Here is a 27142-nt window from a genome sequence, read left to right on the forward strand (position 1 = left end):
TCGGTATCAAAATTAACTAGTCCTTAACGTGAGTGTAAATAAGTACGTAATGTAAAAGCAAATAGCGCATATGATAAGTACAGATATGAAAATATCTATACTTATTTAATTGGTGGAAAAAAATGACGAAAAATAAGGAGATATGAAAAAATTCTTCATCTGTCAAATGAAATGATTTTGATTCTTATAACCTGTCTTCCTTGATGATGATTGACCAAATATTTCAAAATTTTTTTTGCTTCAATTATAATTCATAACCACCTAATTTATAATGTCTTTTACTAGTACTTTAAAATTATGTACGAGATGAAGAAATCTCGTATAAAGAGCTGTGATTACGGAATACCCTGCATGAATTTCTTTTTCAGAGAAAAAAGTATTTTTTTATTACAGAAATGCTCGTTTAAATGCTTAATTTGCTCTTCATCATGGATGCTTGGTTATGCAGTCGAATGGAAATTTCTGGCGCCTTATTTTATTAAAAATTGTTTTTATAATTAAGCTTTGTTTCTACAAATTGTTATTGAACATCAGAGCTATGAATTTTTCTGTTCATAATTATGGAGCTTAGAAAATATTTTAGATAAAAAAGGTTTATTTTTTTCCTTATTTGTAAATATTTTTATGAAACTACAGAAGAAGCATGTCAAATATTTAAACGAGAGTTGAATAAATTTCTTATTTCTAATTTTAAATAAATGGAATTACTCAAATCAAGTAATAAAAATTTAGCAAAGCATTTATTTTTTGCTTGAAAATTTGTCTTTACGTGATTAAATATGTTGTAATGCTTTCAAAATTCGTAAATTTATCTTTTAATGTAACGAATGGATTTTTAAAAAAAATTAAGATTATTTACATCTTATCTACTATGATTGTAAATAATTCATTTGTGATGTATTTAAGCTCAATAAATATATGTTTCAATTGTTTTCTGCTTTAATGGATAACTAGCTAAATACCTGTTCTTCGATGAGGATGAAAAAAAGTAATAAATCGGTATTGATCAAGACTATACATGCACAAAACTGACACATATATTATTATTTTCCGCTCTTCTCGGTGGCTTTAGAAAGTTTATGGCAGAAAGGTCCCGAAATCGAATCATCCTTCTCTCTCTTACTTGAAAGAGTGGTCATCTGCCATTTTGATATCCGAATGACGAATATCAATGCATACGGGTGGGCCTTCTTCAAAAAAAAAATATCAATTAATATAATGTTAGTAGCACATAATTACTAAAAAAAGATTAGCGTCAATAAAAAAAAAATTTCTTTATGATTTTCTTAGATGAATGTGTATATTTCTAAATGAGTTAAGATATTTAGGTCAAATTTTCTTTTTTAATTTGCACCTATTACCAAATTATTTTAAACATCATTGGAATCAATAACCATAGGCCAAATTTTCACTAACTTATGATATTCAGAATTTATAACAATTTTCACATGATTTATTAGATAACTTCAATTTTATTTTATTAGCTTTTGTTGAGTTTACATTATTTGAGAGTATAGTGAAAGGTTTTAATTAGACTATGTCAACCTTCATCCATCAAAAGGTTCCTCATGATGGAATCAAGTTAACATGTCTTGTGAATTGGTATTTAATATTCATAGTGGTGCCACATTACTCCCCTTCCAGAATTTTATTTGTCATAGAATTCGATGAAAGAATATCACTTGTTGATTCATGCTGTTTATTTTTATTTTATTTATATCATTATGCTCATTATATTTTTCTTCCTTCATTTTTTTGTTTGTAGCATTTCGCTCATTATTTTTTTTCTTAATTTTTTTTTTGTTTATAGCATTTTGCTCATTATTTTTTTCTTCATTTTCTGTTTATAGCATTTCGCTCATTTTTTTCCCTTCAATATTGATTTTTGACCGGGAACCTTTATTTACTTCCCCGGATTTTTTTTCTTCCTTTGAGCAGTATATTGTTTAAGCAAATCAACTGTTTAATGTGGACCATTCATCACATATCTCGTCCAGGTCACAAAAGCATGTAATAAATTAATTTGATTGTAAATAAGCAAAACACTCATATTATAATATCTTTATCAAATCCTATAGAAAACATTTTCTAAAGTTTTATGCATCCCTCACTTAAATATTTATTTGTGAGTCCTTTTGTGTGTACTTTTCCGACTTCTTTTTTTGTCAAGGTTTCTGAAATTATACATAAAGCGTAGCCATAACGAGTCACCCTTGTATACAGTTCGTAGTACTATGATTAACTAAGCGTTACTAAAGTATTTATCAGTATTGATCTATAATTTAATAAATATACCGAAGTAAATTCTTAAAATTTAGCCGGTTCACAGTGTTGTAATAATGATGTATTTTAAATTTAATGTAGAAAAAGAAGTTTCAAAGTTCTCTTCTTATATACGTTGAAATCATTCTTGTTATACCTTACCTTAGTTGAAAGTTAAAAAAATAAAATTTAGAATGGAATTCTATTTAATACCAATAAGAAAATATAATAGAAATTATAAAATAAAAATCATTGACAACTCTTTAAAGACTCTAAGAAACATTAAGGCGTGGTATTTATGATCAAGAAAATTTCATTACAAATCTCTAGAATTGGAAATAGTGTAAACCATAAAATCTTAGTGAATACATGTGATCTCTTGCAGAGAAACCACGGTTTGAGGAGATTTTCATTGCAACGGAGTATTAGAATATATAATTCAGAAGATAGATTGGAATAGATAGATGATTTAAAAAGGATTCAAATTATACTTAATATTGTCTTTCTTGCAGTTTATTTCAGAAGATCTTCTTTAAAACGTGTAGGCAATATACTATTTAAATTATTTCGATCTTGCGCATTCAGTTTTAGTTTTGATGTTAACTTACACCTAGAAAAGTGTTCATCAACGCTTAAAAAAATTAGGATATAATTTTAAAACTATACATTTTAAAATTACATTATACGTAAAGAATTTATAAATATGTACTAAAATTATTAATCCAAAAATATCGCGATGACGTTAACTATGAATGACTCGAAGTCAATTCATAGTTAACGTCATTTTTAAAACGTTTTTCTAAATTTTATAAATGTCAACATAGATGGTTGATCTCTGACAACGATTGATGAATCAGAAGTTGAACAGTAAAAAGTGAACAATAAATTTCATTTGAGAGGCTTCCTCTGAAGCGTATTACAAATGAATGACGGTTTATATTCACAAAAGCTGATTCTGAGAATTTTAAGGTTTGGGGATTTTTGAGGAGGAAGCATTCGAATAAAATCATTAAAAAAAATGTAGATGAATGGCACCAGCGTTTACTAGAAACCTCTAAAATTTTCAAAAGAAAATTTAGCATTTTTTTAGTTTGAGAAAAAATAAAATCTGAATATCGGTTTGGACGAGAACCGTTTTTCCTTCCCAATCAATACTTTCTCACTCTCTTTGTACCCCTTGTCTAAGTGTGGACAGCACCCCAGCAAGGCCCTTCTTCACTGTGTTATTACCCTCGGGGAGAATTGATTTTTCACGATATTGGTTTGTCAAAGCTCAGTCATCATCAAAATGCTTAAGATGGTACTGTTGAAGTATCTTCACAGTTATACTTTTATTTTCTTTTTTTTTACCAATAAGTGGCAGTATGAACCCATTTAAATACATCGTGATTCATTAAAGTAATAGTAAAAAAACTTTTCCCTCAAATTATGGTATTATTTTAGCTTAAATTTGAAATCGATTTCCAATAGATTGTTGTAATTATGTAATATTAACAATTATTTTCCCACAGTGTCAATTTTTATATGTGTCAATTTGGATAAAATCTTTTTGTATGCATTTACTGGTTGGGATGGCAACCGGCTAGTAATGAAGATTCCGCGGTTGGCATCAATGGTCGTGGATGACAACAAAACACCTCTCTAAGTCAACTAAACTATTGAGATGTTTTTAGGTGTCACCGGCTGAAAGTGCCACTAAAGTATTGTCTGATGAGGTGATTTAGTTTGGAAATCTAACGTGGTCAGAAATGAGAGTTCTGATAAGGGGTACTTTGAATCCCCACCTGGATGGATTATGCTGAGACGTGTTGGCCGATCGGGAGGTGAATGTGTGCAGGCCTTCAAGTGATGTAGACTAAAGTGTGTGTGATGGTAACTGAATTCATTTAATCTCACTAGTGTGATTATCTGCTTATCCATAGTGATGTGTCAACTGAATGGAATGGGGGGGGGATGAGCATGGTTGCCCTAACAATTATGTTTTTTGGTTGTAATGTATTCATCTTACCAGTCCCGTAAGGGCTTTCATTTTTTATTTAATAAATGTTTTTTTATATACCTTAATTTATGTTGTAATGTGGTTGAGAAAATTTTACTTTACAGATATACAGGTAAGATATCCCATGCTGTAAGCTGGAGTCATAAATAACAAAATTTTTCTTTGAAAAAAAAATACACAACTCGATGCACGAATTTTAGCTAATAATAACACTAACAAGATTGCGACCCAATCGTATTTTTTGTGAAAAATCGACATCTTACACCGTATCTTCAAATTAGGAACACTTGAAAAACATGACTTCAAAGTCGCCCATTATTACTTTCAAAGTTCATGGCGTTTAGTTTTCTAATCATTCATACCATATTTGTTATTATTTATATATGTCTGAGTTGCATTATTTTCTGAAAAGAAACTATTCACGTTTTTTTTTAACTATTTATCAAGTTAAAAAAATTTTTTAGATAACTTAATTTTCATTAATTTTGTTCCTAAAAAGCTGAAAAGGTAAAGTAATACAAAGTATTATTTTATGCTATTCATTTAAATTCTAAATCCTACAAACAGTGAAAACTTTACTGAAAATCGAAATACTTTTCTGAAAATGGACAGTATAGTATTCAAGACATATTTTGGAAAACAACTGTCTACAGGAAATATTATTGTACATTTTGTTCAAAATTAATACTTGCGGTGCTCCCTCATCGATTTGAAAATAGTTTCCCTCAATTTAGTTTGGACAAATTTCTGTACTTTTATAGCATATTTGAATCATTTAACAAATGAGACTATCTTTCCATTCTGATCAAATTTCACAAGCATTTTTCTGACAATTAAACATTCTGAAACAGACTTTATACTAATTCACTAAATCTCTCTGATTTTTTCCGTTAATTAATTTATCAAGTTATTAAGCAGTATTGCTTTTTTGAAGTTAAAACTGCAGTCTCTTACTGCACTAGGAAAAAATTGGATACTTTATTGAAAATTAAATTTATAATCTTTATTTTTTGCAAAACTGTAAGGTCAGAAATAACTTTTGCACCTTATCGAATATTAAGTTTCCTATTAATATTTTATACTATATTTAAGAAAAAATGTGTTCGGTATTAAAAATTAAATTTTTGATTAATACATTTTACTATGTTTAGGTAAAAATGAATTCGATATGGCAATTTAAATTTCCAGTTTATATATTTTTCTGCAATAATTAAGAAATAAAGTTTATTTTCTGAGGATAATTAAATTTATAATTGATATAGATTTTCTACTACATTAGCAAAAAATCTGTTCAGTTTAAAAAGTTAAGCTTATAATTGAAATTTATTATTAAGTATAGACTTGGGACTAGATGAAAATCTTTGTTTTGTTTCGGAATTTTATTTAGACTAACACTATTTCACTAAGTAGCAAACTTAGGTAATAACCTCTATCTAAATGAGTAAACTTTCATCTATGTTTTGGTTCCTTTTCTAGCTTTCATTTCCCGTTTCAGAGGTATCTATAACAGTGCTCCTTAATCTAAGAGTTAGTTATGAATAGAGTGGGTAGCGCCTCATTTCTGGTCACATTATAAAGAGTCTCCCAAAAATTCTCTTAGCATAACTCACAATCAGGTAGGTTTCAAATCATGACACAGAGTCATTTTTGGAATATTCTTGGGATTCGCTTGGTTTCTTTCAAATTATTTGCTCTGTTTATTTTTCATACTTACTCGTTTTCATACTTACTCGTAATAATTTCACAAAACTATTAATACCTATAAATTAAAGACAAGATAGTGTTTCGATTACTTTTTAGTTTGTATTGCGTTTATGTTTTGTCGTACCGATATTTTATATTAGTTGAGATGAAAAGTAGTTTTTTGCTACTTCATTTATAAGATTTAAAAAAAACTAGTTTAAAGTCCATGAATAATCCTGAAAATTTAAATTTAAAATGAATGCAGTTGAACTCGCCTATTATAGTGAGTGCAAAGAGACTGAAATATTTCTTTGTTATAACCGAGTTCTCGAAAAAAACACGTACGTGAAAAATCACAAGCTTTCATACTCACTAAATTATAAATGAAATGTTTATTTCCTTACACTGCGAAAAGTTAATTTGCTTTGTACTATCGCATTGTCTCTTTATTATGTGTTCTTCAGATAAAGACCCGAAAAACATTTCCAACCCTGCTTTCGTCTGCTGGATTCGTATTCAGCTGTCATCATAATGTTAAACAAGTCTTTCCAACTAGTGATTAGTAAAGCTGGTGATTTAGAAGTACGCAAAATTTTATAAATCGCAAAAATATTACTCGCTAAAATCGGGGATCGCTTATTAAAAGTTCCTCCAATAGATTAAACATTGTACAAACCAAGTAATTTCTATTTTTTTTTCGTTAAATCCAGGCTTTCCTTAAATCATAGTTCGTTATAAATGAGTTAGACTGTATAAATATTACACAGATTAATCTAAATATTTTTCTCTTTCAGTCTTATTTGTTTCAATCTTGTAGAGAAAGGAGCAGTAAAGAAGACAGAGTAAGAAAGGAAAATAATATCCTAAGTAACTCTTCAATTCCATTACAATGGTAAAGCGAGAAATAAAATACGTTATGGGTTGAGCTCTATCTAAAAACCAGGGTTGGTCAGAGTAAAAACAATTGAACCTAGCAGCATGAAGTTAACCTTTGTATTCATTTGACCAAATTTGAACACTTTTCCTTTTTATCTGCTTGTCTTTGTTTCTAATTTAAAGGTCGGATAACTTGTCGAAAAATTAAACCCTGGAACTAATTTGCTTTTTAAAATTATGTTCGAAATAAAGAGGGGAGGACAAATGAAACAATGTATTTATGCTTAGTTAGGAATTAACATCACATTACCTTAAAGGATACGGTAGAGATACTAAGTGATTTTTAATACCGGTCAAGTGACGCGGACAGCGCTTGAATCCCTCTCTTCAATTTTACACTCCACAATCAAAGAGAGACGCAGAAGGATCTTGCTGTGCGTACTCGTGTTTAATCGGCTGCCAGGATCGAACTTGCACCCTCCATCCTTCCGCCAGCGGTGTGAGCGACGTATTCACTGACTGCTGAGCACTGGTCAAACGGATACATTATTAGATTTTTTTCTATTTGGTATAAGACTGTGAAGTTACCCCCAAACTTTATTGTTAGGAAATTGCTCAAAATAAAGTAGGAAAAATAATTAGTTGCTTGTAATCACATGAATGCAAATTAATGTTTTGAATTTTCTCATTTTAGGGTGTGTATTTTTTTCACTCTGAAATTTTTTTACACAAGAAAAGGAATAAGTCTTTTGAAATACTTTCCCTTCCATGAGCATATATATTTCTTAATTTTTCGGTAATGAAACTCAAAATTTAATCTTTGCTTGAGAGAAATTTTTCAATAAAAAATGAATGAAAATCTAATCATAATATGTTCAGAAAGTGTTTTGCAAATAAAATTAAAGTTCTGTTAAAATATTCTTCAAAAACTTTCAAGCCGTAAAAATAGAAATCAAGAATATTTTAGATTAAATCATGAAGAAGGAATCTGATGCAGAATATAAAGTAGAAAAATTACTCAAGTAAAATTAATACCAGAAACATAGGTTTGAAAAAATTGTAGGGTGTTATTAAATTTTGATAAGATTTTTATATGAAAATATTAATCGTAGTGTTGGGATTAGATTTTCAAAGTTAAATTTAATAAGTCGGAAAAGTGAAAATATATTTTCCAAAATTGTTTTGAATTCATCTCAATTTCTCGAAGCAAGTTTATGAACTTCCTAGAATTCATATCAATACGAGAATTCACCATACAGATATTGATCATTATTTTTCTTAAGCAAACTTTCAGAATTGATCAAAGCATTTTTAAGGTTAATTTTTTTCTGACCTTGTACATTTTGCGCGTTCAGTGCAAAAAATAGATACTCTTATCCCACGAAACGTTTTTTCGTTTTTGACGATATATGCTTGGTATATGCTCCGAGCGAACATTTTGTCAAAATTATTAAATAACTTTTCCCACTTCTTCGAGGGTCACAAAAAACTTTCGAAGAAATCCTTCGTCATTCTATTTCATTTTTGAAATAAAAAGACGAAAAACTAGTGGGTGACATTGTTGATAAGTTTGCGCATGCACCAAATATAGTTTGCATCTAGAAAGAACTGCCCTCGCCAAAAGGTCTGAGGTCGTCTGCAGTTATGAAAACAAGAAACAGCACATTTCAAAGAGGGGAGCTTCTCTTTTCCCTGGTTCCCTTTCACCCTCTGAAACGATCTAAAACATGTTTTAAATATTGACCTAACATCCCTATTTAAAATAGCTAAACCTCATAACCATAGTCACTGTACCAGACGAGGGGAATTTTCTCCATTGTCAGACTGTAAGTGGAACAGCACAAGAAGAATGCATAAAATAGTGAGATAAGTTAAATCCAAGAGGATTTGAGCCCGGGATCTTCCCGGTATGAGACCATCTCATTGACCATCATATATCTATACAGACCGGTTGCCTTATTGAGTCATTCTAGCTCCGCTCGTCTAGTCTTCATTCTAGCTGGCCATCTCCTACAATGCACTGCAATGAGAATCCAAGTTAAGGAAACATTTTCGTCCTATATTTGAGAGTTCGCGTTTCTTCACAAATCACAAGATTTCGTGACGAAATAATTCTCAAAATCAACGAAATACTGCTCAAGGATCATCAGAAGGGAGAATTTTATTTCTGAGAGTGCTTAAGGGTTAAGGATTTTTAAAGATTATCGATTCTTAATTTTATTTATTTGCAACAAGTTATTTTAATAACAAGAAAGTTCCAAACTTTAATAAGCACCCGGGAATAAATAGCAATATTATCTTGTTGAAAAAATCTAAACAAATAAATAAAACAATTGATGCATGACAAAGCCAAGCAAATTTCAATAGTGTTATATTTACAACAGCAATAATGCTAAAATGTCTCATAATATATATTCTTTGACTCTGGAATTTATCTGAATAGTCTAACAATGGAATAATCGATTCGGCTGTCGAACTCTTCAACAGGGAATGAAAAAGGCAGTCATCCACACACGCATTGCTGGGAGGAATATATTTCACAGCGGTTTTGATTTTTATCCTTTTTAAAGTGAAGAAAAAAAGAGCCTCTAACGCCACCATAGTCAAATAAAAGTTCAATAAGAGGAATACTTTAACAAGAGCTCGAAGCTAAAAGTATTTCTCAGTGAAGCTTTTAAATAACATTGAAAAAGGCGTTAGGCCAAGATTAAACACCAGAGATATTTGTCTTAATAAAGATTTCTAGAATTACTAGAACTTGTTAAAAAGTTAGTTCTCTAATTTACGGCAGATATAACGTGGAAAAGTCTTCAAACAAAGCAAAACTATTTATATAACTTATAGATCACATTTAAGAGAGTCTAACGTAATCCTAGTTTATTGTACAGTGTGCAAAATAAGACAGTCGACCCTCTGAATAGCTTTTAAATTAATGGTCAGACCTTCACGTGCTAGGAATCAATCTTAAGTGTTCTACAGCATCATTTGAAACATGTTAATTAGTTAGTGTATATGATATTTTAAAATACGAAATCATACACAAAATTTTTTCTCAGAATAAGCATACTCTTTTTAGACGGATTTGAAATTTTGACCATCAAAATATGGTGGGGGGGGGATAGCTGCAATCTAGAAAATAGAGTCCACAGAGTTTGGGTATTTCGCCATCTTTCTATAACTTAAGCAGACAGTTTTTTCACACAACTATGATATTCGATTTTTTTTCGGCCAAAAACGCAAAATAAATAGTAATAAAAAATAAATAATGATAAATAAGTACAGAAATAAAGTTAACATTTAGGGGTCCAAACTTTATACCGCTCTCTAAACAATTGGGAACGTAGTGAGCAACCAGATAACAATAACCAGAGTGAGCATTATCAGGTTGTTCAATTCAGATTCATGCTTAAGATATTTTTAGCTATATTTTATTATTGATTATAAGTGATTGGAGCTTCTTTATCTCAGAATCAATGATTATAAAACTAGTCTTCGTGGAGAACTTTTTGGTGGGACTAACCCACATTTGCTTTACATGGAGAGGAAAACCACAAAAACGTTCCACGGTTAGTCCGGTGGTAAGATGATTCTAATCCATGATCCGTCTACCACTGGGGATATTTTTACGTTAGTACTGTGATTGTTACGAGCCGGGAGCAGAATTCGTATCGGCCTTCCACAACCAGGATTTGAGTTTGGGTCACCTCATTAGAAGGCGAACGCTCTATTCCCTGAGCCACCGCAATATTCATGTTGTGAAGCTTCAATGTGAGATCCNGCGTAGCAATTCTCGGGGGTTGGCGAGCGTTAGCGAGCAGGGGGCGGAGCCTCCTAGTTTCATTTAAAATTTAATTAGAAGTTTCAGGATGAAAATATATAAAAACAATGATATAATACTTACAAAGTACTTTATTCTTCATACGCAATTATTATCTTCTATGCAAAAAATGAAGTTAAATAAAAGCTTAAGGAGATGCAAATTAATATTTAAGTCAGGAAAAAAAACGAAAGACAAATTAAAATCTCACGAATCACTATTGTGGAAGTTCAGATTACAAATATCGAAACATGTTTGATAGCCAGAGAAAATTGAAAGCGATGGGAAGTAGACTATTCGAAACATCTTCAAGGTATATTAGGAACACCTTATAGTGTTACTTTTGAAATTTTAATACGAATTTAAGAGGAATGGACAAAGTAAATTTGGTTTTTTTTTCCACCTTATTTAGATTATAAGAAATTTTGCACGATATTTTCATTCAAAATATTTTATGCATCAACATACATTTTTATTATGGTTCAAACTACTGATATCATGTATTATCTTTGAACCACTTATACTTCTTTCTCTGAGAATGGGCGATCTAGTTAATAATGAAAATAAAGACGTTGTCCAAATAAATAAAGGATATACTTAAAAAACTATTACTGGAAACTTACATTTGTGACTTTTACGAAGCCATAAATGCTCCCACTGAGATCTTAAACAAAAATTTAGTTCCGTTTTTATACTAAAAAGAACTGCTCAGATATTTCTTTCAAAACGTTTCCGTTTTTGTGGAATACGTGAGCTCGAAACAAAGTTTTTAATGCGTCTGTCGGCTTCATTTTCAGCTTTTTTTTCTGCTTATGCATGATAAACTTTAAGTAAAGCTATAAATTTTGTAGTAGATTAAAAGATTTCTCTAGTAATATGTTTCAAACGTGATACAGAAAGAGACGTTTCACAAAGTTTCAAAAATATTATTTTGAATTTTTCTCTGTAGTCTACCATTCAATACTGGCCAAATTATTTCCATCTCTTCTTTCAGTTGTAGTGGCATTTGCTAGAAAATATTGCTTTCAGAAATCATGATTTATTTTTATAGGGTTTTTAACCACGATTAGAAAACATTTTTAAATTTAAAACAGAACTAGAATGTTGGAGGTGAAATTATATGAAATGAACAATAAATTGAGGTGTAACACTTCTCCGAATGAAAAACTACGAGCATAATCGAAATTAATATTTTATTTCAAATAGACGGAAATTGATGGTTCATATAAACTTTAAAGGGTGTATTTAAATTTAAACACCAATAATAAGAAAATGTTTTTACATTATTCATTTTTTACATGTTTTTACATTATTCATGAATTGTTTTTGCTTGCGGAAACAATTTTGGCTACGTCTGGAATGACAACATTGGATTGTTTACTATCGAGCTCGAGAAGATGTGAGTTTGTTATAGTCTTGCACATTGTTAAAAATTTAAAAAAAAAAATAGAAATTCAGTTACAAATGTGTTACAGTTGTGTTTAATAAACCAAGAACTATCCTTGGTGTTTCATTATACCATTTTTAGTGTAAACTAATTATCTCCATTTTTGACGTTATATACGAAAAATTTTTAAACTCTAAAAAAAAAAACATGGTCAAAAATAGCAGAATATGGTAAAGTTTACTCTATTGAAACACCTATCTATAAAAAAGTTCACTCTATTGGAGTTTCTGACTCTACTGGAACACCAAAAAGCTCGATAATTTTTACAAATGCGCTTAGCTTGTAATTTTCGTAAAGCTAACAATAAAATATCGTAATATACGTCATAAAATTTGGTAAAATTTTGTCATTTTATCATGGTACCTCAGAGCATGGTATAAAAACCATTTGTACAGTTATTTTAACTTTTCTATTTTGTATTTTTTACTAAATGTGTGGCAATAAGAACAATAATTTTGAAAATAAGAAATTCCGGTAAACCGTCTGTCGGAGTGGTTTGTTACTCCTCTGTATACATTAAATTCACAGTATTAAGTTTCGGTCGTGTGTTGGCAACAGATATTTTATTTTCAGATAACGTAAGTGACGTCATCCGTGCATATCATTATGGAATCGGTATATATGACATGCGTTGTTGTAGCATGTGTCGCTTCACTATGTCACTTCACTATGTTGTTTCCGGTGACGATGTACCATATTTTGTTAAGATGTATTCATAGTTACTATTTTCAGTTGTTTGCTGTATCGAGATGATACTGTATGTAATAAAGAAAATGTTTAAATCTTCAAGTTTCTTCATATGAGTTAACACTTTCACTGTGCTTGCTCTGCTAACGCAACAACATCGTCACCATATAAACGGAAATGACATCACAGCAATTTTACCAGAATTTTTTCTTCCTTGCTAGCGTGATTGTGTAACTAATGTGCTTGTGAGGTGCATTAAAGTGCCAAAAAAAATTTTTTTTTCTTGAAATGCTTAGGTAATCTGCTACTTGTTAAAGTGAGATCTTTGCAAAAACATCAGCAATTGATATTATGTTACTTGCTGACAAAAAAAAACTACCAAATGTATGGTTTAAATATATATTTAAATTTTTATAACCAGGATTATAGTTGTTTTAAACTAAAAATGTCATTACCAGGCAGTACAGTAATTTTATCAGAATTTCTTTCTACCTGCAGTGTATTAATTTTTGAACAAATTAATATTTAGTCAACATTGTCAGTTTCATGTTATTTCAGTTCTGAATAATTCTGCTCTGAAGAATAAAAGTAAACAACAAGAAATTAGATTTTCCTTATCACTAACTTTCTGTATAAATATAAAATACGGACTGCATAAATTTATTGACTCAATGCAGAGTCGATTCAAAGCCTTAATCAAGATTCTTTTTCCATCTCATGTACATATTTCATATTCAATTACATACAGTATTTGGCAAAGATTAGTAGGTTTACTTCTATGTTAAGATATCAAATGGTTTATGCTTTAAACATAAATATTTCTTACTTTATGGTTTGCTCCTTTACAAATATTTAAAAAAAAATTTATGTTTTGAAATATTTGATTTTATCTAATACATTCAATAGTTTTTATAGTAAATACAGTAAGCATAACAGATAAAATTCCCTTAAAATAATTTAGTTATTGAGACATTAAGTACCTTATAATAAAATTTTAAACTTACATTTACTGCACTCCGAATTCATTTTCTTATTTTTCTGAATTGGGAATAAGACGCGTGAAAAAGTTACTTTGATAAAATTCATTCATTCATCATTATTACTTCGAAACAAAAAGAAAAATAATGATGTCTTATTTCTCTCACTTTAAAATCTCTTTTTTTTTTTACTTATCATTGATCTCCCAATTCCTAGTTTTAAGTGTGTTTTCTATCTTCACGAATAGTGTAATCATAGAGACATCTTTATTATACATCACTGCAATCTTCACGGAAAAATTTCACGCTCTATAAGTTTTTTAAATGAGAGGAAAAATAAAAATGCGATGAAAATCTATCTCTGTCAATATTTTTCACTAAGAAAGAAGGGACTACAACCATCAAAACTTGGTTGTCGGGAAAAACATTTGGTGCACCTTCAAAATTCATTAAACCCTTAAATAAGCTAACAGGTTTTGATGTTTTCAGTCTCACCATCTTAATAACGATTCGTTAAATTTCAAACTTATTTTTTGCTAAGAATTATTAATTTATTAAGTTTTGTTGATGAGTTAGCGGAGTAGCACAGTAGTGAGTGAAAGTGTTAACTCACATAAAGAAACTTGAAGATTTAAACATTTCTTTATTTCATACAGTACCATCTCGATACAGCGTACAACTGAAGATATTAAATATAAATACAGCGTAACAAAATGTTTGGTACATCACCATCACCGGAAACAATAATACAGTGACGTGACAAAGTGAAGAGACAAGATAAGAACCCATTCTTACAACAATGCATGCCTTATATACAGATTCCATAATTATATCCACGGATGACGTCACTTAGTTATCTGAAAGGAAAATATCTGTTGCCAACACACGACCGAAACTTAATTCTGTCAATATAATGTATTCAGAGGAGTAGCAAACCACTCCAGCAAGTTTTATTAATTGCGCAAAATCTACAAATACCCTCATTGTCATAAAAATTGGCACACCTAGAAAGAGAAATCAAATTTTTCATTCAAGTAAAACGTTCATATAAGTAAGAGATTAAAAAATCCTTGCAGGAAAAAATACAAATGTAACTTGGGCAATCCTAGCTTTAAAGCAGGATTGGTTTGACATTGAAGCATACAAGTCTTTTGTGATAACCTGCGGTCTCTCGTTCCACATTAGCTGTAAAAACACGCTCAATTGACTAAACTCTCCTACTTGCCGTCCAAAGTGATCTAAGATATGCTCTTTCAGTGTGACAAATCTGGGTTCAAAAATTCAGTAGGCCAGAGAGGGGGGGGGAGTGATATTCTTCTGAATGGCTGATCATTCTCTAGTTGAAAAATTGCTCCTGAGAGCCCTGCCATGACAACAATATGAAGGATGTTACGAACGTTACACTTTGGTATCATGGTGGTGTGAATCAATGTTAGGGATGATTGTGTGTCATGGCGGCATCCCATCAGCTCTAGAAACGGTGTGTTGCTGTACAGCGTGGGAGTAGAGTCATTTTCGACAGGATTCTACTGCAAGCGGATGAAATCAGGCCGTATTCAGTGACGAATCCAAATTTAATTGGGCAGTGATGACCATGTCGTACAAGTGTGGAGGACCTGGGGTGAACACCTCAATTATGACTATGCTGTACAGCTGAAGGCCGCTTCTAAAGCTGGTGGGATGCAATGAAACACACGATCACCCCTAATATTGATCCATGACATTTAGACTCTCATGGCAGATCTTCCGTTTTTCACCATGCAATGCTCGGCCACACACAGCAAAGTAGTAAAGACTTCTCTACGCCATTCCCTGGCCTCCTCGATCCCCAGATTTGTCTTCGAGCCAGCATATCTAGGACCACTTGGAATGGCTAGTTGAACAACATCTAAAGTTAGTCGATTTATCGGTATTTTTGCAGCAACTGTAGAACGTGATGCCTCAGGACATCACAGAAGATTTATAAGCTTCAATGTCTGGCCGTAGCTCATCCTGAATTCATTCTGAAAGTGGACCTAGAGAGTAGTAAATCCTTCTTTCATATTCACTTTTTCCCGTATTAAATTATCATTTTGATTTGATTTTTTAATCATTTTACTTATATCAAATTTGTATGTAAAATTTCGTTTCATTCTAACTACTGTTTCTAAGTACGTTATTTCTTATACCAATGAGTGTATATGGAACCCATAATGTGAGATAAAAATGGAAAAGAAGACAAGGAAATAAAAAATAGAAAACATTTTTTTTAAGACAATAAGAAAACAATTTTGAAAGCGTTTTTTGTTTTGTTTTTTATGTTCCCTACACCGTTGTAGTGATATATTCTGCTTTGGCTAGATAAATACTATGTTAGAAAGCACTATTCTGTGGATATAGTCCTGTGAGCTGACGACAAGATTATATATTTTATTTATTTTGCTTCTTGGCATTTTTTTGTAAATATTTAATTATTTTTTTCGCGATTTTTCTTATTTTCATCTGAAAAATGTTTTTACTTCTTCTTTTGTTTTCCTGATTAGAGGCAAAAGTATATCTACTACAAACTACTACTTATTATTACTTCACCACAAAGACAAAAATAAAAAAAATAAAAAAAATGAAATTCCATATTTACTTCTTATCATAATAAATATTTAAAAAATTTCTTTAAGTTTTGATTTAAAAACTTTTGATACTAATTGCAAATTTTTACTTTATAAGTTTTGTTTTTTAATAAAACATGACCAAAGAGATGCTATGTCTTGTAAATGTTGCTGAATACTGAGTAACTGATAAACTGTTTTGAAATACTTAGTATTTTTATTTCGATTTAAATTGTATCGTTAAACTATATCTTTAAATTAGAATCACAGAAAAATATCTCCCCTATACTAAAAATGTAACAGCTTGCTGAGGGATAAAGAGCATCACCATGGTTACGGAAGACACACTAAACTTATTAGAAAGACTTTCTCACGTTAAATATACCAGAAAAGACCTACAATAGAAAGAACCGCTTTACTTTCTAGAAGACGTGCTCTGGAATTTCATTTTATTTTATTACACACTGGCCGGTAATTGGAAAATTATCATAAGATATTCTTGAATAGTTAAATAAAGTTTCTGGAAAATTGAACCATTTTTACCTGAAAATGTTTGCAAAGAAATCCAAGAAATTATAAGGAAAATGTTACATTTTTTTCGGTGGAAAAAGCACGCTGATTCAACTTAATACATTCATACAAAATTTCATGTAAGGAAACTAAGACGTTTCGTAAAAAAATTTAACCATTTCGCGGGGAATTCTTATCGCCCAAGTCTGTGTATTAGTCACTCATATTATTTACCTTTATTAATATTCTTATATACTTGGTACCTATATTTATATAATTGTATATTAGGTACCTATATTTATATATTTACATACTAGGTACCTATATTTATATACTTATATATGGGTTCCTACAGATGTATATGGTACCGATCACTACAAAACCTATAGAGCATATTACCTTGTAGTACCAGTTGTGTGCGTACCGCATCAGTAGCGTCAATAATAATTAGGCATTTTTTAACGTTTCCAGTAAAACACTCTCAGAAATAAACCTCTCCCTTTAGACGATCCATCAATCATTGAGCAGTCTTTTGTTACTTTTGAGAATCATTTCATCACGAAATCGCGTGATTTGTGACGAAACGCGAACTCTCAAACATATGACGAAAATGTTTCCTCATCTCGAAACTTCACCGTAGTGCATTGTGGAATATTGTGAACTAGAATGACGAAATTAGAGTAAAGACTGTAAATTGCAGCAAACAAATAAATCTTACGGACGCCTTTTAGTGTTACTCAAATGAACTACTAGTTCTACAGATGAATAAACAGATGCGAATTAAAACTTAGCAAACATTTATTAATTCTAAAGCAACTTAAATTTAGTGATATTCATAAATCCTGAAAAATCGAACATCAAAATATCTAACATAAAACATTTCAAGAACGTTGCCATAAGCGAAACTAAAGTAAAACAATAACATTCAAGTGGAAGTAGAAGTAGTTACAGGCCCTTGACATTAACTATACCAACATATTACAATCTCTAACATACTCCCACCTTGCAAAGTTAAGGCTTATTGAATTTTTCAACCAAAATTTTACGAAAGTTAGAGTTTTAAACTAACAAGAGCTAAAAATAAAAAGAATGTTCACAAGTATAACCGAAAAGGAATTTTGATGATTCTTCCCGACCTAGTTTTAGGAAAGTAATTCTCTTCAAAAGATTCATTGTTTTCTTCAAAAGTGTCAGTTTTTCTAGCAGCTTTTAAGACCTCAATATCAGTTTTGATAGACGCTTCTAATGGGTAAAGCCTTTGAAATGGACGGATCCTTTCACCCTTCTTGGTCCTCAGTCTTGCAACTCTAGGAATATCATCTTTAACAGGAAAAATTTCTTAAATAACTCCAAGTGGCCAATCGATACGATGGACATTGTCATGTTCTAACACAACATCACCAACGTCTAAAACGTTATTTCTTCTTATCCCTTTATGGACTAAAAGAGCAAGATATTCATTTCTAAATCTTTGCCTGAGATTTTCACGAAGCTTCTGTAAATACTTTATTCGTTTTATGAGGCAAGATCGATTTACATGATCTAGATCTGGTGTTTCGCTGTTACCGCCACTGTGAATAAACATTTCGGGTGTCAACGGTACTAATTCATTCGGATTATTTTGCATGTAAGTGAATGACCTTGAGTTTATTACTGTCTCACAGTCACATAATATCGTATTGAATTCTTCTTAATCGATGGTAGATTTCCCTAGAACTCGGCGTAGAAGTTCTTTGAGGATTCTTACCATTCGCTCTCCCCACCCACCCCACCATGCTGCGGTAGGTGGAATAAATTTCCAAGTGATTCTCTGAGCGGTTGAGTATGCGGCTATCTTGTCCCAATCTAATGTTTTCAATGTTCTGTTGGCTCCCACAAAGTTTGTGCCGTTGTTGGAATAAAGGATTGAAATCCGGCCTCGTCTGGCAATGAACGTCTGAGGGCTTGGATATAAGCATCTGTGGTGAGAGATTGTACCAGTTCAAAATGGACCGCTCGGTAAACGGCGCACGAAAATAAAACGATCCAAGCTTTTCCTTTTGACTTCAAGTAGAGAGGACCAGCATAATCTACACCACTTACCTCGAAGACTTTTGTCAAGGTAACTCTTTCTCTAGGCAGCGGAGCAAAGGGAACTTCACCTATTTTAGATTTGAAACGCTTGCATGTCACACATTTAGAAATGACTTCTTTTACTAACTTTTTAGCCTTAAGAATCCAAAACTTCTCCCTAAGTCTGACAAGTATGATAGAGGAACCAGCATGCATTGATTTTTCATGCTCTTCACGTATTAACTTCATAACGAAACTGTTGTTACATATGGCTTTATTGGAAATATTAATCCATATACAGTGTTCAACTTTAAGTGGACATAAAAAAGGAGTAAAAAGGAACAAAATTACAATAACAAACAAAGAAAACACATGACAAACGCATATTAACACAAAAAGAACACATACAAAAAAATTAAAGAATCATAACAAAACTATTACCAGGTAAGAGAACGGGAAATCTAAAATCTTCAGTTTCATCACTATTTACGAGTTTGGTTCTTATTCGCAGTAATCCCTTTTCATCTCTAAATGCTTGCATTTTATTAAGAAACTTCTCATCTTGAAACGCTTTTAATTGTATGGATTTGAGAACTTAAGTTTCTGCTTCTTTGAATTCTTCAAAGCTCAAGTTACCTTTTAATTTATTTTCATATGATGTGCTATGTATGAAACGAAGAATCTATGACACCACTCTGATGTTTCTACTGTAAGAGGAAAAATGATAGCTCCATATTTCTGAAACTTCAATATTTACAATTGAAGATGCGATTGTTCTTCTTTTTCCTCTAATTATTTCTTCTCCATTGACATCTTCCTCTGAGTCGTTAGTTGACCATTCACGGGATGGAAGATACAACCAACAGGAATCCTCCCACCATTTTGACCGGCGCAATTGTTTAGTTGAACAACCTCTACTTGGCCGATCCGCGGGATTCAGGGATCCAGGTACATGTCTCCATGCTTGAACTGGTGTCAGTTTCCTAATTTCTTGAACACGGTTCTGTACGAATACACCCCACGTTTCTTCTCTTTTCAACCAAGCTAACACTGTGGTGGAGTCTGTCCAAAAATGCACATCGTCGGTTTTAAACTTCTTTCGGACCTCAGTGGAAAAACGAGCAGATATTGTGGCACCAAGAAGTTCTAATCTTGCAATTGTTGTCTCTTTCTTCCCAAAAGGGGCGATTCTTGTTTTACTTTGTACCAGCTGTACATAAACATTAGTCCCATAACAAACTCGCAGAAAGACTACTGCCGAATAGGCATATTTGCTCGCATCACGAAAAATTGAAGTGAAATATTTTCAACTCCTTTATCGCAGTGCAACCATCTTGCCACTTTTACATTCTTCAAATATTCAAGCTCATTTAACCATTTTAGAAATTCTTCGCCCGTTTTCTTAATCAACTTCAGCGTCCCAACCAATTTTAGACTTCCACAAATTTTGTAACAAGAATTTTGGACGCATCATCATTGGACTGGTTATCCCTTTGGGATAAAAAACTTTGTGTGAAGCTGATAAAATATTTCACTTTGTGATCACTTCATTCTTTGTTTCATTAACATCAGGAATATTTATGGAAAGAGTATCACTTTGTCTTTCCCATATCATTCCTAGAATGTTTGTTGACCTTACAGTGGATTCAGAGGGATTAGTGAACTCCCACCCTCTTAAATCAAATTTTCTTTCAACCATAATTTATGTGGTAACTTCGATAAACTGTTTTAACTCTTGTTCAGTTTCAACACTAACTAAACAATTATCCACATAAAAACTGAGTAGTAGTTGACGGATAATGCCTTCAGGATATCTTCCATTTCCTTGTGTGGCTTCATCTAGTTTGTTTTCTAAATGGTATCGTATGGTTGACGCAAGAAAAAATGGACTACAAGAAACACCAAAGACTACTCTTCGATGACGATAATATTTGAGCACACCTTGTTCATCGTACCATAGAAAACGCAGAAAATCTCTGTCTGGTTTATGGAGACCTATTAACAAAAACACTTTGCGTATATCTGCTGTTATGCCAAACTTATGAAGACGAAACCTTGCCATTATGAAAGGAATTAATTCGATCAAATTAAGACCCTTTTCAACACAGTCATTAAGACTGGGATGTCCCTTTTGTTTAGACGAAGCATTAAACACCGGCCTAATCTTTGTTGTACTGTTCTCCTTCACCACGTGACAATGCGGCATATAGTGACTAGTTAATTTCAGTTCTTCTACAGGAACCTCTTCGATGATGCCTCCTCGTTCCCATTCTTTGAAAACATTTCTAAACCCAAAAATTGGGTCGACTGTTCAATGGCGGTCGAAAATAAAATAAAATGTATTCCTCAAACAAATTTTCTGCTTTTAGCTTCCGAGATGTCACTTGCAATCCTTTTAGTGTTAAATTAAAATTGTCCGGGAAGGGCTAACAAGGAAACGTAGGTCTTCATCAACTTTAGCAGTCTTTAAGAAGTGATCCACTGAAGCGTTATAAAGTTCGTCTTTAGTCTCCTGTTCTGATAGATCCTGTATCCCTGTGGAATCTAATGTCCACATATCAGATATATCCATTTCTTTTACTAAAAGAGAAGTTACCAACATAGAATTGCATAAAGATGTATTGCTTTCAGGCACTTTTCCCGACAAAGTCCAACCAAGTAAAGTTTCCATGGCGTCAAATCCACAAGTTAATACTTTACGCTGACCTGTCATAAGCTTCCCTATCACGTCAGCTCCAAGAAGCACTTGTACAGATTGCAATTCATTACCAATATCTGATAAAGTTATCTTCATTTCCCGAAGCTCCTTGATCCACGAAACTTAAGTAACAGGTGTAATGTTATCACATGTAAAAGACTGATCCAAAGCTTCCATGTCACAAGTTACGCTGTTTTTTGGATTTCTTAATCGAATTCGATAACATGTGTGTTCATACTTATGAGAGTTGTTGTAAATATTAGCAAAATAAAGGTGACAGCTATTTTAAATAGTATTTAATATGAACGGTGGATGAACAGGTGTGATATCTTTCTACGGTGGAGGTGCAAATACTTGGAGATGTACGTTGCGGGAGGCTATATCTAATTCATGGTTATGGGCTATTAGCAACGTTTTACTGCGTGGATAGCTGTTTTTGACGACGTGTATGAACTTTTGTATGCCAAATCGTGAGTAGTACTTCGTTTTTCATTAACGTTAGTGGTGAAGTGATTGCTCATTTTTGTGGATTAACAATTTGGCGATGGATGGAAGGAACTTTATACAGTGCACGAAGTTGGAAGGTGCGTCCAACTGGACTGACTGGAAGTTAGGAATTAACTCTTTATTCGTCCTTAATGACTGTGTTGGTATTCTGGATGGCTCAGTTGGAGAACCGTCGGTACCTGTGAAAGACGCCAGTGCCGAGACGGTCAGCGAGTACAACAAAGTGCTGGTATCCTACACAAAGACGACTGCGAAAGCCGCAATAATTATTCGATCAAATGTATCGGCTGATATTTTAAATCTAATTCGTATGCATGGTAACTCTGCACGGGAAATATGGAAGCAGTTGTTGAACAACTTCGGCAACGTGTCAAGTGTAAAATTGGATACTCTTCTTCAACAATTTTTCACTTTCAAAATAGAGAATGATGAAGACGTAATGAAATCTCTCGCACGTTTGCGTACGCTGTGGGTCGACTTGCAACGGGAACAGGAGGCAAGTGGCGTAGGAAAGTTGCCTCAGAATTTGCTCATGCCTCGCATATTAACGATTCTTCCGGATGACGAATACAGTGAGTTCAAGTCCCAATGGGACTCAATACCAAAAGCTGAAAAGACTGATGGAGCAAATAAAGATGCGACTTCAAAGGCAAAGTGTATGCATGAAAGAAGATGCTACAACAGCTTTTGTAACAAGCGGTGCAAGGCATGGTGCCAACGGAGTGAAGAAATGGTGGAAGGGGACAAGGTCCCAGATGGCGAGAAAATCTCAATCTTCAACAGCTACATGCATGAAACTTAGTAAGGCCAATGACGGCGTGAAAAGCTTCCGTGGCAACTGTTTTCGGTGCAATAAGTCAGGGCACATGGGAAAGTTTTGTCCTGATTTTCCAGACAAGCCGAAGATGTCAGATAATAAAACCGAAACTTTTCTTACTCATTGTAGTGCTTTTATTTGCCAAAATGACAGTAGCCGAAATGTGTGGCTCAAAGACGATGGAGCTACAGCACACATCACAAATTCAGCCGAATATTTCAAGAAGTATCGTCATTTTGGCAAGCCAGTAGAAATCGTAGTTGGTAACAAGCAGACAATACCAGCGTATGGCTGCGGAGAAGTTGACATGTGCGCAACTGTTGGAACCCTACAAAAGTCTATTGAGCTCAGTGATGTGCTATATGCACCAGATATTGGCAAAAATTTACTATCAGCGTCAAAGGCAATGAAACGAGGAATTTCACACTTCGGAGATTCAGATGACATGGTTTGTAGTTTCTTTCGTAAAGAAAACCCGGAAAATGTACTTTTAGAAGCTCCATGTTCATCAAGTGGACTCTTTGAATAACGTGCAAAACCGGTCCAGACAGAAAAAGGTTCTGCTGCTTCAGCTTACCTAATCGACGATGACGTAACAACAGCTTTCCCAGATACAACAATGATGACAACGACAAAGTTGCCACTTTCAGTTCGGCACAGAAGACTCGGGCATCAGGGAGTACAATATGTGAAACAGTACCTGCACCAAAATGGTATAGACTTCACCGATGATGGACTCTTTTGTGAACCTTGCAGGTACGGTAAACAATGTCGACGGACTTTCAAATCAAAGCGATTCAAATCGAAGGAGTCAGGTGAAATCATACATGCAGATTTACTCGAATCACCAGTTTTATCAAGAGGTGGAAATAAGTACATGCTAGTGATCAAAGATGATTATTCCAAATTTCGAAGTGTAGAATTGCTCGGGCTAATAAGGATGGCACAAATGTGAAAGAACTGGTTACAGACGGGGGTCGTTAGTTCGACAATGCTAAGATGACAAAACTGACTGATGATGAAGGCATCAAGTTAAAAATCACTATGCCGTACACGCCAGAACAAAATGGTGCAGTTGAAAGAGAAAACCGCACAATAATGGACTCAGTACGTACTATGCTCAAAGATACAGGCCTACCGCAGTCTTTATGGGCAGAAGCAGCATCAACGGCTGTCCATATTCTTAATCGAACTGGACCAAGTAAAATCACAGGAAAATCTCCATTCGAGGTATGGTTCGGATTTTCGGATCAACTGCTTCTGTACATGTACCGGATGTCAACAGAAGTGAACTGGACGACAAGGCTGTAAAGGGATATTTTGTTGGATATTGTGATTATGATGGCTATCGTGTTTTCATACCATCAAAGAATGACACAATCAAGAGCGCCAATGTGGTGTTCAACGAGCAGCAGATAGGTCCCACTTCCATGTCTTCAGAAACTACTTCTAGCGCCGGTCATCAACTGGTATGCATTTTGAAATTTCGGGCAGTTCCGATGGTGCTGACATGCAGGAGGAGGATGATATCTGCAATGCAGAAGTCGAACCGTCCCAGATGACGACGCATGGATTGCGTGACCGATCAACTATACTCCGCCCTCCCAGATTTAACGACTATGAAGTCTACAGCAGCATCCTGAACTTGACAGAACCCCAATCATATGAAGAAGCTATGAAGTCTTCGATGCATGTCAACTGGAAACGAGCCATGGACGAAGAGATAACTTCGAAAAGCAAACACGGTACGTGGAAACTTGTTGAGCCACCTAAAGGAAGAAACATTCTTGCAAATCGCTGGGTTTACAAAGTGAAGACTAACCCAGACGGCTCTATCGAAAGATTTAAGGCTCGAATAGTCGCGAAAGGATACGCGCAGACGAAAGATATCGACTTCGGGGAGACTTTTGTGTCGTTATGACACTATTCGAGCTCTAATTGCAACAGCAGCTAAGGAGAAACTAAAATTATCTCAAATTGACGTGGAGACAGCTTTCCTTTATGGTGACATGACTGAGGATATATACATGTATCAACCTGAAGGATATGATGACGGAAGCGGACGTATGTTAGAATGCCAAGTTTACCGACGTGCCAAGGAAACATGGTATGACCCAAAGCAAATCTGACCACTGCCTGTTCACTTGTAAAGATTCGGGACACAAGATGCTGATGGCAATTTATGTTGATGATGGTACTGTCTCTGTACAAGACGAAGCATCATTCCTCACCTTTATGAACGAACTCAAGCAACATTTCAACCTTAGAGTGACAACCTTAAATTGTTTTCTTGGTTTACAAGTTGAACAGTTGAAGGAAGGCTCAATCTTTTTGCACCAAGAAGCATTTACTAAAAAGATGCTAGAGCGTTTTGGGGATGCTACCAAAACATCACGCATTCCGGTGAAGAAGGCAAATCTGAAGGTTGAATATGAACTTCCGAATGCTGATGGGATGATAAAGATCAAGGAGGCAAATCCTCTTAGCAGTCACATTCCATATAGATCAGCAGTAGGTAGCTTGCTTTATTTAGCGATGGTAACCCGACCTGACATTGCTTATGCAGTGAGTTTAGTGTCTCGTAAATTGGACAATCTCACAGAAACTGATTGGGAAATTGTGCAGACAACATTCAGGTACCTTCGTACTACCGTTGCACATGGCATCGTATATAGCGATACAGATGATAGAAGCCTTATGTTATTTAGTGATGCAGATAACAACAGTTGTACTGAAACTCAGAGATCTCGCACAGGTGTGATATCTTTCTACGGTGGAGGTGCAATTATTTGGAGAAGTAAGTTGCAGGAGGCTATATCTAATTCAACAACAGAAGCAGAGTTCATGGCAGCAGCTGATGCGACAAAAGACCTGATATGGTTAAAGCACCTGTTTGCTGAGATTGCCAACGACGTCTCATTACCAATTCTCCTGATTGATAATCAAAGTACCATCAAGTACATCAAAAATCCGATGTTTCACTCTCGCACTAAGCACATCGATCAGAGATACAAGTTTGTCCAAGATGAGTTTTCGAAAGGACATTTTGAACTAGGCTACGTCAGAAGTGATGAGCAACAAGTAGACATTCTGACGAAGGCACTTCCACACCTCAGCACTTTCATGCCTAAAAGACATTACTTGGTGTGACTTCAGTTCTTTAAGTGACAATATTGACTACTGACTGTTTTCATGGTCGAAGGAGGCTGTTATAAATCGAGCATGCTATCAGCGAGCCTCGCGCTATATTTGTTTATCTTGTAGAGTTGCACTTTCGTAATCTGGCAACTTCTACTTCTTGTATATTTTGAGTTTATTTTTTCTAATCGTTCTTTTCTTTTTATTGCTAAGTTCATATTAAATACTATTTAAAATAGCTGTCGCCTTTATTTTGCTAATATTTACAACAAGAGTTAATACCACCAAATAAAGAATGTATAAGTGTTTCATTTCTTACAGGAGTATATCCCATTTGTTCCACGAGACTTTTCAAAATATACATTTTTTGGGATCCGGAATCTGATACAGCTTTCACTAGAATTTTCTTGTTATCTGAAACCAGTTTGATTTTTAATGCCTGAAGAAACACTTTGAGGCCATAGCCATGTTAATCTCTGAACTTTCACATTTTTAACCACTTTCTCCCGATTCTTTACCTCGGGTATCTAGCTTCTCACACATATGGCACATGTCTTTTACCGCATACACTACATTTGATAAACATTTTGCACTTACGTATTGGATAGGATGACCTGAATTCAAACACGCAAAGCAACACTGGTTTTTTCTTACAATATCTTGTCTCTAGGCTAAGCTCATCCTTTGAGCGGTGAAACAGTCTGAACTGGAGTGCTTTCCAGAACAAAAAACACACGATTTCTTTACATCTTTTGAAACCGCAGTAAGTAAATTGGCAGCTGTAGGCACTCTACACGAAATCAAATGCTTTCCTTTTCTCCTAAAAGCTTGGCGATTCTCACTCGAACCAAACTTCTTTTCCATGCTTTCAGGAACTCTTCCTGAAAACAAGATTCAACCATTGGATAAATCATTGAAGCACATTTATCAGTAGTTAATCCTAGTGTTTCTAATGCTTTAAGGTACGATTCAAGTTTGTCCGCGCCCTCATTCATTAAAAATTTTTCATTTTTCTGTACCGAAATTATTAATCTTAATAGTTCGCAAACATAAATTCTACCAAAAGCTCATCGCTTCCAAACCGAGC

General features: G+C 33.6%; 1 protein-coding gene across 1 annotated transcript; it reads right to left on the reverse strand.

The window, feature by feature from the left end:
- Positions 1-19577: 19577 nt before the first annotated feature.
- On the reverse strand, positions 19578-21689 carry LOC139425482 (uncharacterized). Its single transcript, XM_071180423.1, has 3 exons — positions 21335-21689; positions 20652-21166; positions 19578-20105 (listed from the first exon to the last, which is right to left on the reverse strand). Exons 1-3 carry the CDS (start codon positions 21687-21689, stop codon positions 19578-19580), a joined length of 1398 nt encoding a protein of 465 aa, XP_071036524.1.
- Between the last annotated feature and the right edge of the window lie 5453 nt (positions 21690-27142).

Source organism: Parasteatoda tepidariorum, chromosome 4, assembly GCF_043381705.1.
Source record: "Parasteatoda tepidariorum isolate YZ-2023 chromosome 4, CAS_Ptep_4.0, whole genome shotgun sequence".
Classification (NCBI taxonomy): domain Eukaryota; kingdom Metazoa; phylum Arthropoda; class Arachnida; order Araneae; family Theridiidae; genus Parasteatoda; species Parasteatoda tepidariorum.

Coding starts and splice junctions, on each gene's coding strand:
- LOC139425482 (XM_071180423.1), bottom strand. CDS start 21,689: ATGAAGATAACTTTATCAGATATTGGTAATGAATTGCAATCTGTACAA. Junction 21,167..21,334: donor TAAAGTTGATGAAGACCTAC/GTTTCCTTGTTA, acceptor ATGTTTTCAAAG/AATGGGAACGAGGAGGCATC. Junction 20,106..20,651: donor TTTATGTGGATAATTGTTTA/GTTAGTGTTGAA, acceptor GTTTATGTACAG/CTGGTACAAAGTAAAACAAG.